The sequence below is a fragment of the Cydia pomonella genome, chromosome 3, assembly GCF_033807575.1.
Source record: "Cydia pomonella isolate Wapato2018A chromosome 3, ilCydPomo1, whole genome shotgun sequence".
Classification (NCBI taxonomy): domain Eukaryota; kingdom Metazoa; phylum Arthropoda; class Insecta; order Lepidoptera; family Tortricidae; genus Cydia; species Cydia pomonella.
The window spans coordinates 13774021-13793325 of NC_084705.1; the positions used below are offsets into that span (position 1 = coordinate 13774021).

Here is a 19305-nt window from a genome sequence, read left to right on the forward strand (position 1 = left end):
TAATGCGACGATGATTGTGAATTGAAGACATTAGATTGATCAGATATTATTTAAGCATGTCATCATATATGTGTATTAAACTTTACTGAATTTGTCCTGAAATGTTAATATCATGTTATACCTACCAATTAACTTTTGGAAAACGTAGAGAGAGGGCAATAGGGAGTATCTATCTAGGCAGGTGATACACAACCGAAGGCTACTGAGAGTTGTTCAGAAGTTGTATAGGAACTGACTTTAAACGCCAGTTACGGAAAGAGAGACCTAAGCCCTCCTACGTGTACACGTTCAACGCAGCTGGCCAACTTTATTGTCACGCGTGCAATAGAGTATTTAAGAGCAAGTTCGGCCTGGCCAGCCACATTAGGGCTCATGCTAGACAACGTTTCGGGGAGTGTGCACAGGAACTGCACGATCTGATCCCACCTTCCCCTTTCCATCATCGGACTTCCAGGCGTGGGGAGCGAATGCACTCGTTCGTGGTACACATTCCATTTGTTCGCACTAAACGGTTTGCCTCCTCTTTTTTGTTACGGACGGCTAAAGAATGGAATGCGCTCCCGCCCTCTGTATTCCCTGATAAATATGACCTCGGTCTCTTTAAAGCAAGAGTGAATAGGCTACTACTGAATCGGTGAGCTCCAACTTAGGCCCTGTCTTCACTTTCTATCAGGTGTGACTAGAGCCAATCGCCGATCAGTTTTTTTAATAAAAAAAAAAAAACGTCCATAATGTGATTATTTGGGGTCGCCGTCATCGAAAACGATGAGGAGGACTATATAACATTTTTTTCTATTATTTATATGCGTTTTTACTTCGTCTGTTAAATGGGCTAAGTTGTGAAGTCTTTATTCCGGTTTTGGAAACATACATAGTGGGATACAAAGTGTCTCATGAAAGATGCAATTTCGCGAACGAACTCATTTATTTTATTAGGAACCTCGATGTTTTTCTACATTATTGTCTAAGTTTTTAATGTTTTATTAAGTTTTAGTGTTATATTAGGGGTTTTTATATAGATATTTTCATCGAAATTGTCCTGCTGATGCAGTTAAAATATTTTTTTTATTAGTTCAAGAAATCAAGTAAGTATTTTGTTTTCGCTGGCCAAAAGCCTGTTCATGTATTATGTACAGCGAGATGGTGTACCTATACTGATATATTTTTGTGAAGAAATTCGTTTCTAATATACATTACACAAGTACGTTTTTAGCATGGCTAATTTTATGTTTGCTTTGCATAACACATAAATGTAATCGCAATGAACGGTATTGCAGGTAAGGCATTAATTGATTTTCTGAAAATGACGTGAAAACGAATAATTTATTAAATGGGGTACATGTTTATTCTCATAGAATGGCCAATTAATTATTCTCTAGAATACACTTATTAGACTAAGACAAATTGTCTAGCAAAGCTTAAAAATCTTTAAGACAAAGAAATCTCGTCTGTAATCTGTTTTTACAAGCTTCAGTGAAAAGAGACGTGAGTAAAATTTAATACAAGCCTGAAGGGTCGGCAGAGACAAACTTCATCTAATGCCTCGCCCACGAAAAATACGTTTTAAACGAACGTGACTGACGTTGACGCTGGCGGTAGATCACTGAAAAATAAATGTATGGTAATCGACATAAGATGCAAAGTCGCTCAGTGAATTAGTGGCCCTCGGGAAGTTGTTATCCGCCTTACTCAAATATACAGTTGCTACGAGGAGCGAAAAAAATCTTAAAGTATAGCAGTCATTTGTGGCACAGATTTATCGATCTTTGAGTAACTTAAATTGCAAAATTAATTTTTGAACTAATAACGAGCATTTTCCGTACACTTTGTGTGACTGCGCTGAGGAGAAACGGAAGGACGCTATACTCGTACCAGGATAGGACTGAAAAATCTCACGATCCTAAGATAAAACATATAACCTACAGATAAATAAATAACAAAAAAAAATCTTCTCTCAACAGTCAGGTAAAAATTTGTTTCAGATTTGACGAATCTATAATTCCGGAATAAGTAACAGGAAATCTACTCGCTTAAATGTCGAGAAATAAATTAAACCATACATAATGATTACTTTTAAATGTTATTGTATTACATTTATTTTATTAAATATTGTCTTGTACATTTTTACTTAGGATAGGTTTTGCACTCTATTCCATTATCTACCCGTATCATGTGTCAATTGATTCTTCATTCCTTACATTCCTCTTCTAATCTTCTAAATTGCAAGAACCGTAGGTACACAACAAATTACTTCGAAAACATAAAATAAGTATATCAATGTCAATAAAATCAAAGACACAGCGATGAAAAAAACATCAGTAACTTAGCACTTACTTAAATCAGGTACTTTAAATAACTTTTGAAGTATAGGAGTTAATATTTTCTAAATCAAATGGGAATTTGATGTTACACCTCATAATCTTTTGTTTTATATTCAGTCTGAGTACTCGAACATTTTATAGCTTAAATAATAAAAAGTGAAATACTGGTACCTACCTAGGTGTATTTATCCACTGGTAGGTGTATTTATCCTAGATAAATTAGTCTTTAAATTATTTTCTATTCACTCAAAAACGACTTTTCAATTTACTTCGCTACTTCAACATCTTTAACAACTAGTTTAAAGTGAATGGCCGAATGTCTCGAGGTTAAGGCTCATTATTCAAAAAAACTAGCGACCTAGGCCGATTCTAGGTTCAGCGTCAGTGATCTTCAAGGTCGTGTCAAAACAAGATCAAACCCGCAATAAATTGTTAAATGAGAATCAGCATCCCGTCCCACGCTTCCCACAAAAAAAGTAGGTATACGGCCCTAAGATGTACATAATAAATTATAGCCCAAATCCATCCCCGGCAATAAAGGTGTGGTAGCAAAAACCGGTGAAAAATTAGTTTCACATTTTTTGTAATTCTTTATTGATCAAGAACAGATGACATGGTGAGAATGATTGATTTGTCACCTACTAAAATCTTGCTTCTTTTTCATTTCAGGGGGTGTGAGTAGGATATTATTTTCAGTATTTGGTAAATTTTAAGCTTCTGTGTCGAATCAGAATTAAATCGCGGTGCTGTAGTTGCCATATTGCCGTCGCGATTAGAACGTTCATTCTGTGGCTCATTTTATCAAGAAGATTGACAAAGACTTCGTCCGCGTCAACGCTGCAGCTGTTTTACTCTTTATTTTTAAACTGTACCTATAAAACTGACTATAAAATTGCTTCTAACAATAGTAATCCTACGTCACCCGTTACTATTTAACTACCAAAGTGGCGGTTTTAATGTTCAATTATATAATAATCAAGTAACTGTGTCGAGTAAAGTTTGAAGTAGCTGTAAATTGATTACTTGTTACGCTTATTAGTAACATAAGCTTTCAACAACAGTGATTTAATGTGTCGAATCCTGAAAATTTAAGAATATTCCTCTTTATGTAAATATTGCCTTGCCTTCATTTTCAGGACAGGAGTCTTGAATAACCGCGTCTTAAAAATCTGCACTAATGTAAAAATTAATTAATACACTCAAAACTTAATTGTAAATAAATAGGTTCCGGAGAAGAAAATATTTCTACTTGTGTTCTTCTAGAGTCTAATGTTATTTCGAATGATGTACTACTTGTAATTTTTAATTCCATTTATTTGCTCAGCTCAGACACATCCAATAACTTTTCGTCGTCAAAGTAGTCTCTTTTCATCAATGTTATTGCAGTTGTAAAGCTTATTTCCCGTCGTTTTATAATGTAAACCACCATTTATTGCCTTGCAATAAACTCTTGTTCTTTATTGGTAGAGATGCGGAACCAGCGAAACGTATCTGTACCTAACGACGCAATTTATAGGTAGCTTGGGAATCTTAGTAATATTTTTTTTTTTTAAATAATAATATCCTGCATCGATAAGTTCGATGTAACTTACATTTTTATTTTTGTAATAACGACAACTTACGTTCTTCGATTTATATACTTCGCTATACTTTTAAAGTTAGCCATTTAACTATAATCTTTTGAAATTGTTAATATCAATTAAACCGATTGATTGAAAATTTCCCCTAATTTCGTTGCATTTATCTGTTATAAAAAGTACCTAAATAAACGAATAAGCACCTGTGCAGAGGTATAAGAAAGCAAACTCGTAATTAGATATTTGAGCGGTTCATCACTTTGGACACATCACATGTCCAGGGAGGAAAATGGGGACAACATTTATATGGAGAAGCGGTCGACCGTTATCGTCTGAAATTAACCTATATGCTGCTACTAAGTGTCTTGACGGCACCAACTTATTGACAGCAATTAAATTTCACATTCACTGACGTGACGTATGATTTTACCACTAACTAAATGGATAAACTAAATAGGTAGGTTTATTCATAAAAATTTAAAAAAGCTTCTAATTATCTGCTTGTATGTAATTTCTATGACAAAACAATAAATATCGAGCAAGAAAGACATCATCACATCAAATGGCCCGCGACAGATATACTTAACAGCTGTGTTTGAGCGGGACGGATGCAGTAGACGAATGGTAGAAAAACTAACATATTACGTCTAGACCGGGGAATGAGACGTTCAAGGAGTTTCTTTGAAAGATTAACTGGATATAAAGCTGCGGTACGTTTAGTAAGGAATCTGGTTTGTATGGTGATTTCTTATTTACATTTGACAGCTAACTTCTTGTTGAAATCGAATGGTGACGACTACATTATAAATACATTTATACTCATACGTCTCAAAGAAATTCCAGGCAACTTTCACGGCATCGTTAAAACCTATCTATTTTGATCAGCATACTGCAAATGATAATTTATTTTATCTCTTCAATTGTAATGATTTTAGCAGTATGTATGTGGATATATTTGTGTTTGCCGATAAACGATTGTCATATTGGCTTCGGCCCTAAAACTGCTTTCAATAAAATCCACTGTTATTTGATGAAAATCCAGTTTAGGCGAATATCTGAGAATGATAATAGGTACAGGAAGCTTGTACAGTATAAAATAAAATAACTAACTGATAAAGATATTCATCCAATTTATTAGTAACAACCGTCAAAAAGCTTTTTCGTCTTGTAAATAATGAGTATCTTTCTAAAATAAGATGTTAAAATATGTTATCAACGTGAAGTGAATACTCACAATTAACGTCTCTCACAAAGGTGAGCAAATTGGGGCCAGTACCTCGTATAATGACATTAGAATTAAAGTCATTTGAGCACAATTATTCGAAAATTTCGTTTAGACTTTGAAGTCGTCCTAACAGATCGTTAGACTAATTATAATGATATTTATTTACACCACAACGCGGCTTTCGTGTATCGTCGCTAAGTGTATTTAGGAGTGTTCTTTAAGAAAGCATAAAGCCGTTGTCTGTGTATGTAATATTTAAGGATTTTGACCGAATTTTAGTCATCGTTTTGCATTTATTTTCGAGAACGTTATTTTCTGCCCTGCCTGCAATTTTTGACCACCACACACATAAAAGGTTAAAGACATTACATTTAAAAGTGAAATAATGGATATTGGGAGCGTGCACCACTGTCACGCAACCTAGTGTCCGCAATTCTAGGGGAAAACGTCAATTCACTACATCTTATAAAACTACTCCAAAACTAAAAACTACTGAACGGATTTTCATACGACTTTGATCTATCAATAGAGTGATTCTTGAGGAAGGCTTAAGTATATAACTTGTTAAGGTTTTGTGTAAATTGTTTGAAATATAACGATGTTGTCGGAAAAAATCACGCTGGCTAGGAGCTTTAATCGAAAACGCTGCCTAATCCGTTTGAGCTATAACAACACAATGTATGGTGGGGTTGTTTCTCATTCATAGGTCTACAAAAAAGTCCGCGATGTGAAATGTCTATCTTTTAAGGATAACTTACTATATCCATTCTTAACTTCTAGAAAAAGATCACGTAATATGTGGCATTTGCTAAGCTATTTACATGGATACATTATTAACAATTATCAAAATAAATACGTTAGTTATATTAAGCATTTCATACAGATTACAATGGTCCCTTACACCATACAATTTAAATGAATATTTCAGGAGTAATCGTAAATCAAAGTTTCATTTCGAGCCATATAATTGTACGAAATGTTAAAGACGCTATCCGCAGTTAGTTCAAATTTTTACCACCTTATGCGCTGGGATCGCTTTACTTACCCCCACCACGCACTTCGCACGGTCCCAATATCTTATACCTTTAAACGAGCAATTCTTGTATATATAAAAAATATATATATTTCTGTGATCTCGGAAACGGCTCTAACGTTTTCGCTGAAATTTGGTATATAGGGGTTTTTGGGGGTATACAATCGATCTAGATTAGTCTTATGTTTGGGAAAACGCGTGTTTTCGAGTTTTCATGCGTTTTTCTTTCGACGCAGAATATGGTCGCTAATTTCGTGTTACCGGCCACTGTCCGTCTGGTCCAGCGGGTTAAGACGCGGACTGCTAAACGAGTGTTACGGGTTCGAATCTCGCCCGGTGAATAACTTTTGTTTTTTTTTATATGTTCAAGTTTATATATAATTTTTTAATTTATATTGTTTTAGACAAGTTTAATTTAGTAAAAAAATGTAGTTAAGATTATCACCTATAGACCACCATATTACAATAAATAGTTATAACCGAGCAAAGCTCGGTCGCCCAGGTACTATATTTTATATGTATACATATACAAATGCATATATCCTGACTGACTGACCTTTCATTCCTTAATTAACAAAATGGGGTCTGAAATTATTTTTTACTTCCGAGATAGGTACTTTATACTTAATACAATTAAAATAATGTTAGTAATTTGGAAAATACTTCCTATAAGAGGGTTGAGAGGGTTTATTTTAAAGAGGGTATATTATAAAATAAATAAATATAAAACAGGACATTCTTACACAAATTTTCTAAGCCTCACTGTAAGCTTAATAAGGTTTGTCTTGTGTAAGTACTCATAGACCACGATATATGTAATATATAAAAACTTAAATACATATAACACACCCATGACTCAGGAACAAATATCTGTGCTCTTCAAACAAATAAATGCCCTTACCGGGATTCGAACCCAGGACCATCCGGTTCATAAGCAGTATACTACCGAAAATAGCACTATTTCTTATAAGTCGCTAAAACGCATAGTTTCCGAGATATACATAATCGAAAAACCGAAAAATGGGACCTTCAAACTCAAGGCTCAAGGGCTACGGCCGGGGACTTTTGATATGATCACCTCCTAACTAGTCCAAACAAAGTTACGAAGTCAAAAATTATGTTCCAAGCATCCCTCTATAACTTTTTTGAGCATTCGTTGCCTGACCTATACTGCCAAACTACAAAAATCAGAATGATATCAGGCGCGCGTGCATTATGCTCGTTCTTGTTCGTAAATGTAGTGGCGCGACCGAGACGCACGGATATATTGTAAATTTTAATTGCCGTCCTAATCTATTTTTCTTGCTAAAGCCCTGTTTACTTATGAAAAATTTAGTTCAAGGTTGTGTCAAAAACTTGATGACTTAAAAACAAAACACGTACCATGTGTATTATAGCTTCAAAATAGTTTTATTTTTGTAAATAATCGAAGTTTACTACAAATATATCTAGGTTACCGCGTGTGGGCACACAGACCAATTCGATCGTATACTGGCAGAATGATTTCTAAATGATGTAATTTAGGTATCATGCATCTCGCTACGGACAAGCACCATAACTAAATGACATCATTTAGATATTCTGATGTCAGTATACATTTGAATGGGCCTGTAAGTAACAAGAAGCAAAGAAGAATTTGATGCACTCACATTATAATCACAACTTACACTTCTCCGATTGATTTAGGTAAGTAGGTAGGTAAATTTCACCAAAACATTTTTTTTTTCTAATTTCCATGTAATTTTGAAATATTGATTTAATAGAATACATATTAACGTAATAATTTGTAGAAAAATAAAATAAAGGCAATATTGCTTTTTCATGAAATTTTGAAATATATTTAATTTTGGAAATTCGATACGGGCACGGGAATTTTTATGTTTCATGTTGCTGGTAAGGGAATTGGTTTTCTAAGAATTATTCCTATTCAAACTATGTTTTATCATTGATCAATAGTAAAATAATAAACTTATAGGATTATTAAGGACCTACTTCATGTTTTTAAAGCATCATACTAATAAAACTTATGATTTTGGACAGCCTTTCTGTAGGTTTGTTTAAGAGTAGTCTATCACTGGTATTTATGAATAATTTATATTGTTTGGTAATTTTATGAGTCTAAGTATTAGAATCGTAAGCTTTAACGGTAGAATTATTTAGCATTCATGAATTTGCAGCGAACTAATAAAATAGTGATATTCACTATTTATTCATTAAAATTCGTATAATACATAGCCCAGCTGTAATTGGTTCACGATATATGACTTAAATAACGCTGAAAGACATATAATATGCATATTAATAGTATTTAATTAATAAAATAAATGATAATTTCAAATTCCCGTGCCTAAAAAACGAGGCACGCACATATTACAGAAATTCTATTTTATCCTCAATGTTAAGATAAAAACGAGCTATGTCAAACTAGTGCTCGATAACGAAAATATATTTAAAATGTATACATTATTGTGGCCATGGAAATTAGATAAAAATTGTCGCCCTACCCGTTTTTATAGTTCTGTCGTAAATTTCTAGAAACTTCAGTGACTTGTCAAATTCCTACCTATATTATGTGTTAGAAGACATATCTATGACAGAACAAGAAAAGGGAAGTGCAGTATGAGACACGGCTTCACGTGTGACGTTGATTGGCTTTGACATTTTTCGACAATAATTTACTTTCGATCTCCGATTAAATTTAAACATAGATCACGAGTTATTTACCACAGAGAAGTTAATGTTTTATGGTCCGTGATAGTAGGAATTCTCATTATTCTCAAAAACAGATTCCGGACAGGGCACGGGAGTAGTAATTTGAGCCTTTAAGTATTTTTAAGTGTGCTCTAAAAACAAATTATTCTGTGAATTTATATTGACCTCGGCGTGGAAGTGTGACTTCTTTATGAAAAAAGCGGCCAAGTGCGAGTCGGACTCGCCCATGAAGGGTTCCGTACCATTTATGACGTATTAAGAAAAAACTACTTATTAGATCTCGTTCAAACCATTTTTCGGTGGAAGTTTGCATGGCAATGTATATCATATATTTTTTTTTAGTTTTATCATTCTGTTATTTTAGAAGTTACAGGGAAGGGACACATTTTACCACTTTGGAAATGTCTCTCGCGCAAACTATTCAATTTAGAAAAAAAATATTAGAAACCTTCATATCATTTTTGAAGAACTATCCATAGATACCCCACACGCATGGGTTTGATTTTTTTTTGACGTATTAAAAAAAACTACTTACTTACTAGATCTCATTCAAACCAATTTTCGGTGGAAGTTTGCATGGTAATGTACATCATATATATTTTAAGAAAAACATGATATTAGAAACTTCAATATCATTTTTGAAGACCTATCCATGGACACCCCACACGTATGGGTTTGTTGAAAAAAAAATTGAGTTTCAGTTTTAAGTATGGGGAACCCCCAAACTTTATTGTTTTTTTTTTCTATTTTTGAAGAACTATCCATAGATACCCCACACGCATGGGTTTGATTTTTTTTTATGGCGTATTAAAAAAACTACTTACTAGATCTCATTCAAACCAATTTTCGGTGGAAGTTTGCATGGTAATGTACATCATATATATTTTAAGAAAAACATGATATTAGAAACTTCAATATCATTTTTGAAGACCTATCCATGGACACCCCACACGTATGGGTTTGTTGAAAAAAAAAATTGAGTTTCAGTTTTAAGTATGGGGAACCCCCAAACATTGTACAAACTTTGTTTTTTTTTCTATTTTTGTGTGAAAATCTTAATACGGTTCATAGAATACATCTACTTACCAAGTTTGAACAGTATAGTTCTTATAGTTTCGGAAAAAAGTGGCTATGACATAATCGATTATAGTCAAATTAACCACAAGTCGTCTGTTTCACGATTTTCGTAGACATCTCTTCTAAAACTGGTATGGATGTGTTCCTCGTTATCTCCAGAATATGAATTGACTGGTTTTAGTTTATGGAGATGGGGACAGAGCGAAATAAAGGAGGGGACAGATGGCGACCGACCATCATTGATATTTTTTCACATTTTGAGTGCTATGGGACCGATCGGTTCGTGTGAGGTGTCGTTTGAAAGATAATTAAACGTACTATTATTTGTTGTTGATAACTGTAGTCATGACTGTAGTCGTTTACAAAATATTTGAAAATATATGATTTTTTACCGTGCAAGGATGGCATAAGTACTGAAAAAACATGCTTCTAACTCATTAAATTATAAGTTTACCGCAATTAATGTTATGACAAAATATACGGTAAATTTCATTAGCTTTCCAAATATATACGTTTTATTGGTGTATGATATTACATAACAAAGTAATGATGAATTTTATTCTGAATGGGTCACTACGTACCGTCATATAAATGGCGGCCGACCGTCGTCGACTTTCCGTTATTTCTTGTGTTACATTTTATTAATTAATTCGTGTGATGTGTTGTTTGAAAGAACATTAAACATACTATTATTATTTCATAATAACCGTAGTCATAGCTGTAGTCGTTTACAAAATATTTGAAAATATATGATTTTTTACCATGCATGAATGGCATAAGTACTGAAAAAACATGCTTCTAACTCATTAAATTATAAGTTTACCGCAATTAATGTTTACCATACCAGTTTTAGGTATTTAGAAGAGATATCGACGACTTTTCTCAAAAAAGGCCTGTTGCCTCCAGACTATAAACGGACAGACAGATGGACATGACGAAACCATAAGGGTTCCGTTTTTTGCCATTTGGCTACGGGACCCTAAAAAATGGTACGTATTATCTGATGCTACCTTTCGACTTTCATCTCGGACACAAAAAAAAAAACGCGCTCAGAAAATGACCCAGATACTCATTTTTTAATGATGATTATTTGATGTAGCCTGTATTTCAAATACATTATTTCGCTTCATGCACGAAATAAAGAATCAGAAAAATGTTGACAGCAGTTTTTTTGACTCAAAATATTTATTTTTAATCATTGAGATAGAACTATAAAATAGTATGTAATTTGAACTTAAAGTAATATGTTCTGTTTTCGTATAAATTCCATAGTGGCCAAATGAAGGCTAATCGTTGTGACAGTTCGAAAAAAGAAACTGATTTGCCCAGAAGACACGTACCTACCCTGTTAATAGGCATTAAAAGGGTTACTCTCCTACCCTTAAGTTACACGTGTAAGTTATAATAAATAAGGTCTTTCACTATTGATGTTGGTTGGTTGTTGGTAGTTATTCTAATAATCTGTTTACAATTAAATATTAATGGAAGAACAAATAATTATTTATTTTTGTGTCCGGGCCCTAAGGTCCATTCCATACATCTTCCAAAGACCGTACTAATAACTAAGTAATACTAGACTAATATTAGGTATTACACCTTTATACCAGTACTTATATTAGGTAACGATCTCGTTGAATACCTTATGTCTACTAACCTATATATTAAACACAGGATCTAAACCAATTTTTGTCATTCGTAGATGTAAAACTATAATTGATATTACTCTAAGCACAGGACCGGCAGCTCAACACGTATCCAACTGGCATGTGTCGGACGAGTTATCCTGCTCCGACCACAGATGGATTCGTTATGACCTGGCAGCCGACATCCACACACCGACACCCAGTAGAAATTCGAGACGCACGGATATACCGGCGTACCGGGAGCTCCTAGAAGGTAAACTAGACAATAGCACACAAACACACAGGCCCAAGGACACAATGGAGTTAGAGGAACAGGTAAACACACTTAATAAAAACATAACCAACAGTTTCGAAAGCATGTGCTTTCGGCCCCATCAACTAGGAAGAAAAACAACAACAATAGCTGGTGGGTCCCGGAGTTGGAAAGAATGAGAACAAAAATGAGAAAATTACTTAACAGAGCGATGAACACAAGAGCTGATGAGGACTGGGACAAGTACCTAACAGCTAAGTCAGATTACAAGAAAAGAATAAGATAGAGAAAATCGGCCTCATGGCCGAACTTCTGTGACAACATATGTACAGTAACTCACGCAAACAGAACAAGGAAAATCCTTACAGACCAACCAAGACAACTGCTAGGCACCCTGAGAAGACAAGACGGCACCCCACCAACTGCCCAGCAGAAACAGAAAGGCTGCTGGCGGAGACCCACTTCCCAGGATGCAGAGTAGTAAATGAACGGGAATCAGAACAACAAGCAATGAACTATAATCCAACTACAAGCGAATGGAAAATAGCAGAACAAATAACAGAAATTAACAAAACGACCTGGGCGGTAAATAGTTTTGATAACTTCAAATCGCCTGGAATAGACGGACTTTATACTGCCCTTCTAAAATGTGGAGGCTATAAATTAATGAAACATCAATCGAATCTACTATGCAGCTGCATAGCCTTTAGATATTATTTTCATTAATTTCATTATTTTCATTTTCATATATACCACAAAAATGGAGGGAGGTAAAGGTAATTTTCCTACCCAAACCAGGTAATACAGACTACTCGGACCCTAAGTCCTTTAGACCAATCAGCCTTACATCCTTCATGCTAAAAACGCTAGAAAGACTCTGCGACAGAGAACTGAAGGACACGGCTTTAAAAAGCATAGACATTCACCCAAACCAACACGCCAACAGTCAAGGTAAATCAACTGACTTAGCTCTCCACGCTGTAGTAAGCAACATAGAGAATGCGCTAGAGAGGAAAAACTCCTGCCTTGGCACCTTTATCGACATAGAGGGAGCTTTTGATAAGACCAATTTTAGCAGCATTCAAAAAGCATAACAAAGACATGGAACCAACCCACTCATAATCGAATGGATATCCGAAACCAAGGATCAACAGGAAAAACACCACAAAGAACTACACAATAAATACTGGTATAAATTGCACACATGACGACAAGCGAAAGAAACCCTCCCGAAACTGAACTACAAGCTCACCAAAACACTACTGAAAACACCCAGACAACAAGTACGCAAAATAGTAGGATTAATTACAGTACATAACACACTAAACAAACACCTGCATAATATAGCTAAGACTGACAGCCCCATATGCAGAGGGTGCATGGAGGAGGAGAAAACAGCAAAACATATTCTTCTAGAATGCAAACAGGTAGAAGTATACAGGAACAAATACCTAGGAACGCCGAACACACTGAAAGAGGTATTTAACAACCTGAAAACACTGTTAGGTTTTGTAGAGGAGCTGGGGTGGCTAGAGTAGCGCTACCCCGTTTTTCACGCAAAATAGGCACAATGGATGTCGAGTTGCGGAAAAGGCCCTGAGAAACTAACTAACTAGTACTTATATACTAGTTGCCTGTAGTTTGTACGCTTTTACTTACGCTTACCACAAGTTTTTGTTCCTTCTGCATAGCAATAGTTCACCACTCCTGTTATGCCATACTTGTTTGAGTATTATTATGTTAGTATTCTTCTTCCTTTGTTTTTGTTATATCATGTAATTTAATGTGTCTTGTTTGTGTCTACGAATAAAAAATATTCTATTCTATTCTATTCTATTCTATATTATATTTACCTATATATTTACCAGATACCGATTTAATCGAATTACTGGATTTGTAACGTTGATTTACAATTTAAGGTGACGTTTGGATTCAGACTGCACCAGCATCACTGCTGCAGCATCGCAGCGCGACATTACCGCCGACTAGATTGCTGCCGCCGGATCCCTTTGTTTGGCATAATTATTGAAAGTCATAATGTAAAGATAGTCATATTATCATTAGTCATAACTCTGAAACCGTTAACTTTTCAATATTTATAATAAACTTAATAAAACACTAAATATTTACGACAAAACTAAAAGAGAATGCAAAAATATTGTTACAGACTGGCTTTTACATCAAAAATACGAAAACACTGAAGATATTATGAACATAATTACTTAACTATCTTTTGAACATTTCTGCATATTCATTTTCTCTTTTTGCATACACACACAAACACACACATACATACACATACACACACATACACATGTTTAGATTTATAAGTTAAATTTCTCAGTATTAATGATACTAAAGTTTATTAATTTTTATCTAAAAATATAAATAAAACATTTCCTGCAACTAAATTTTTGGGGAGGAGCGCTGTTTACCCTAAAGTACAGGTTATACCTATTTAGGAAGCAGAGTTTCTAATTTAAGGAAATCTATGTAATATGATGTTTATGAAATAAATAAATTCAATTCAATTCAATTTCCTTAGGTTATCCTATAGATAGGTTAGGTTAGGTTAGATTTTTTTAAATGACAATCCTAAAAAGTTACGCGTTTCTGAGAGTAACCAAATTATGGCTAACGAAAATGTGAACAAACAATACATTATAACTTAAAATTATATGGGAAACAATAGAGACCTTGCTGCCGCAAATGCTGCTGTCGAAAATTCTGGCGGCGGCAGTCAGAAGTATTGTCGCGCTGCAATACTGCAGCAGTAATGCTGGTGCAGCGGGAATCCCAACGTCGTCTTTATTTTAAATTGCTCGTGCTCACTTAACAAGATTTGATAAGTGAGCACGAACAATTTAAATTGAATAAAACTTTGTACAAGAATTAAACTTTATCATTTAAATACTCAATAGTCCAATTGAAGGATTGTAAGTGTGTCTGCCATTCATACCACATAAAACGCTCTCGCCATCTCGCTACTTGTAGACTGAATTCATTACGGACTTCGTCCGTTCTGTAAGGGTACTATTGTTGCAATTTGCGAGATTTTTCTTACCATTTCTGCAACATCTCTATAAAACTTGGAATGGTCTAGAGAAATGTAATAATTATTATTAGTGTTACTATATATCCATGCTGAAAATTATCTGTAAGGCATTTTTATACTTTAATTTAGGACTTTTAATTTAACATTTAACCGGATATTACACTCACACTGTACAGTAATAAAATGGTTATAAATGAATCTAATTGGCTCAAATCGACAAAGTATGAACCTGATTCAAGTAAAAACCTACCAATGCAATGCAAACAACTCGCCTATCTCACAATTCCACTCCAGGGAGCAGTTTCAATCGACCTGTCATATTCTTTAACACCCTTTTTATTTTATATCTTGGAAGGCGTTAAACATATGTACCTACTTATGTTCTTTATTTACAAGGTGTAAATAAAGAACGTACCTAAGTAACTACAGTTTTTGTCATTACCTTTTGGCACGAATACAATGTAAAAAATCAAGAAAGTGATTACAAGACATTTAATGAGTTTTCTCGAAATATCAATAAATAGTCATGTTCGTGGATATGAAATTCCCAACAAGACTACGAGTAGACTAAATTCTACTATATAACTAAGTTACTGGAAGTTTAATCACATTTCGACCGTTTTAGTAGATTTTAGTGGAAAATGCAGGCTAACTCATCACTTAGAGTGCTTTAACGGTATGTAAGTGTCCATTGTAATTAACATCCTCCGTTCATTTAAGCAAAGAAAATGTTAAGAAACATGATTATTATAAGATTATTACAAATTGTAAAATAATCTAAATTCCGTTTTTCCAATTTGGTTCACTGACCAAAAAGGTTTTTATGAGATTTTAAATATATTCTTAGTTTACAAAAGTATTTATTTAACCAGTAACTTATCACAAATAATATTGGTATTTATTTGTGTCTACATATAGTTCGTGATCAGCAACGCAGGCTTCGTCAAGTGCTTACAAAAACAAATCATCTACAGGCTTCACCAACTAATAAATGATATAAACCGTAACAGGCTTTGTCAATCTTAACACTGAATTAAATTAGGCCAAGTCCCCTCACCGGATCGTAGCCGGCCCAAAAATCCCCATGCCACTGACAGCGTTGCGTTGCTGCGTTGTTTATTTAAGTATATTTTACGCAAGTACACGATCATTCAGCACCAACAACACAAACCCTATTGAGCTTATTGTGGGACAAGATCGATTTGTGTAACAATTACTAAGTTTCAAATTAGACCTGTTTTTATTACGCTTCAGAATGTTTTGTGACATATTTTTATATGCCCGCTTGCCTATTAAAAATAAAAAATACACATTATTCGATTTAGACTTTTTGTGATAAATGTTAATGTTAGTATGTAGTGTATAAAAACAATTAAATAAACCTAAAGTGTGTATCAAAATTAATATCATAAGTTTGTATGTCAAAAATTTCATTTTTGATACAAGATTTTGTAGCTGACTGTACTTTTCTTTCATCAGGCAACTAGTACTAATCAAGACAATTATAATAACCCCAAAACACAAATAGTTTGCGTTGTTTTATCACAGAGTTCCCATGGCCACCTCCTGTCTCCATCATCTGATCAGCTCCATGTCATCACAATATTGCATTGTCATCTGATTTACATAATTATATATGCAAAATTTCTGCTCGACCGGAAATCAGTGGGTGTAATTTAACTTCCAAGATTTCACCCACATTAACTAACATATATAACAAGGCAAGTTAAAGAAAAACTTGTAAAAACCACAATGTTCAAACGACTGAAATCGGTTATTAAACCGAGTCGTTAACTTAGCGTTATAAATATAGTATTTATATTTATAAACTACATGTAACCCTATATATACCTATAACACTAATTGGTTTTCTGTCCCAAAGGCATACCGCATCTTTGATTGTCTAGTCGTAAATGAGAACTCTTTTGTTTCGGCAAGTCGATTGCACTGTTTCGAAGGTACTTCATTTAGTATACATTATATTTACCCAGAATACGTAACAAAACTTGTCAACTTACATTGTGAACTAATCTTTTAATGTATAAATTTAACTTTGTTTAGACCAGCACTTCTCTCTATTAAATATTATACTCTCGCTAAATATTGAATTTAATATATGCAATAATGTATTTAATTAGTATTTATTTAGTACACCAAATTTAATACGCCGTATTTGAGAAGACTGAATAATAAATTGTAATGTCATACGGAATTAAATCTTAGTAACAACATTTACATAAATGTAGAAATTATTTCTAACCGCCCCTGACAAGCCCGACGCAATCTCTTTAATGTATGTAAATACGAGTGGAGCCCCAAGCGCTATATGTATGTCCATATTACTTATTATAAATGGTTTGATAATGCCTCTCTTGACAATACCTTTTTTAACCATAGCATTATTAAAAAGAAATTACAAATGTGAAAATATGAACACAAAACAATGTACTAAATGTTTGTTTTTATATACCTGTATAAACCATGTAATATTCTAGTCTCCACCCGCAACTTCCTCTAAGCAGAAGTCATAAAAAAGCCCCGGGTTGAAATTCAATAAGCCCTTTGCTAGTGGAACTCTACAATATTTGAAAAATACTATTCATATTTTTTTAAATATGAATAGTATTTTTCAAATATTGTAGAGTCATACTATAAATAGCTTTACGCGTGGTCTGTCAGTATCTCGTTGGGCTAAAAAAAATGATCATTTTCAATTTACACAAAAAATGAATCAATTTAATATCCTGTTGGCAACGGAACAAAATATTCGAGAATAAATGCTCCATTATTGGAAAAATTTCGTCAAACGCTTCAAATTAACATATTATTACGTGAGAGCAAAGCTAAAATAAGACTAAAAATGGTTAGGTCTTTGCGCTTGATCTTTTTTATTCCCGTTATCAAGTTATGCAAAACAGTTGGTTAACTCTGCTAAGCTACACTCATAGTGTTACGTAGCTAGCGTAGTAGTTTTGCGGTTAGTGCTGATTGGGGTAAATAGTTAAAGAAAAAAAACACAACTTACCTTGTCATTTTGTATTCTAATTTACCTTGCGCCTGTTCGACAAACCTACTCGAACACAAAACAAAAATAAACACTATAAATAGCAAAAGAAAACTTCTAATAAATTCAACACTGTTTATACTAAAAATGAATAACGAATGTTAAAAAATATAATGAAGAATACTCACGAACAAAAATGTTGGACATCAGCGTAGCGGGTAGACAAAACACGATCACCAGAATATCAGCCACGGCCAAGTTCACGATAAAGAAGTTGGTGACAGTTCTCATCCGCGGCGAGCGGTACACCACCGCGATCACGAAACAGTTCCCGACCAACCCAACCACGAACACGAGCAAATACGCGGCACAGTACACTGCTGTCATTATTCCGTTGTGGCGATACATCACCTCCTCATTCATTACACCGAAATCAGACCTGTTCATCGTAATGTTCATCTTCAATGGATGGTGATGGTCGATGTCCATATGATTGGATAACGGCTCCAGGTCCGGTAGCACACTATTCTCTGGCACAAATTTAGTATTTAAAACTTCCATTATAGAATTTGATAGAACGTCCACAATATGATTTTTTGAATGATGTGGGTGAGAGTGATTCCTATGTCGGCCGTGGCGAGTCTCGTGACTTGGATGCTGAGTCGAGAAGTTGAAGAACTCGCTTACATTGTTCGTAAAGAAATCACCTGATGGTATTCTTAAAGGAGCCATATTTTAAATTAAGTCATATCTTATAAAACACACCGAACGTCAGTAAAGAAACTTCACAGCACTTAACGAAAATTCTATGTCATAGAAAAATACGAAAGTTTCGAAGTGTTCGCGCGTTGGGTCGTAGAGGGTCTACGCGCGTGTGTAGCGGCGGTCGAGCGCCGTCTGAGCGTAGCCTCTACGGCGTAGGCCCGCTCGGAAACGACGCATGTGCATTTTGGCTGAATACCAACCAACGATATTAAGGATTGTAGATCACCTCTATTCGACACGTCATAGAGTTTATTTTCTTCAATTTAACGCCTTTAGGCTCAGAAGGTCGCAAATGCATGGAAAACTGTTAGCATTTCATGAATTTTAATCACAGTGACCTGTAATCAAATTTAAGCCTCGCAGAATGCAGTCAGCGCGTTATATTAAGTGCATAGAAACACAGAGTTGGCAATAATAACAGTGATATTTTATAATGTTACCGTAAAAACCCATTTTTAGTAAAAATGCCTTTTGCCTAGTTAAAACTAGTTTTCACGTCAGCAGCTCGAACAAGGGTAATTTGCTGCTTAAAAACAGTGAGCAAAATCGCATTTTGCTCACCGAGTGAGACAAAATAACATTCAAGTGACCTTTCGATTCGAATGTCATTTCAACTTGCGGGGCCTAATACAAGTTCGAA

General features: G+C 34.4%; 1 protein-coding gene across 1 annotated transcript in view; it reads right to left on the reverse strand.

Moving 5' to 3' along the window:
- LOC133516135 (neuropeptide SIFamide receptor-like) overlaps window positions 1-18990 on the reverse strand; it is a 153488-nt gene extending 134498 nt beyond the window's left edge. The window contains exon 1 of the mRNA XM_061848907.1: window positions 18089-18990. Within this exon, the coding sequence (XP_061704891.1) occupies window positions 18089-18632 (544 nt within the window). The 5' untranslated portion in view covers window positions 18633-18990. The remainder of the gene's footprint in view (window positions 1-18088) is intronic.
- Window positions 18991-19305: the final 315 nt, after the last annotated feature.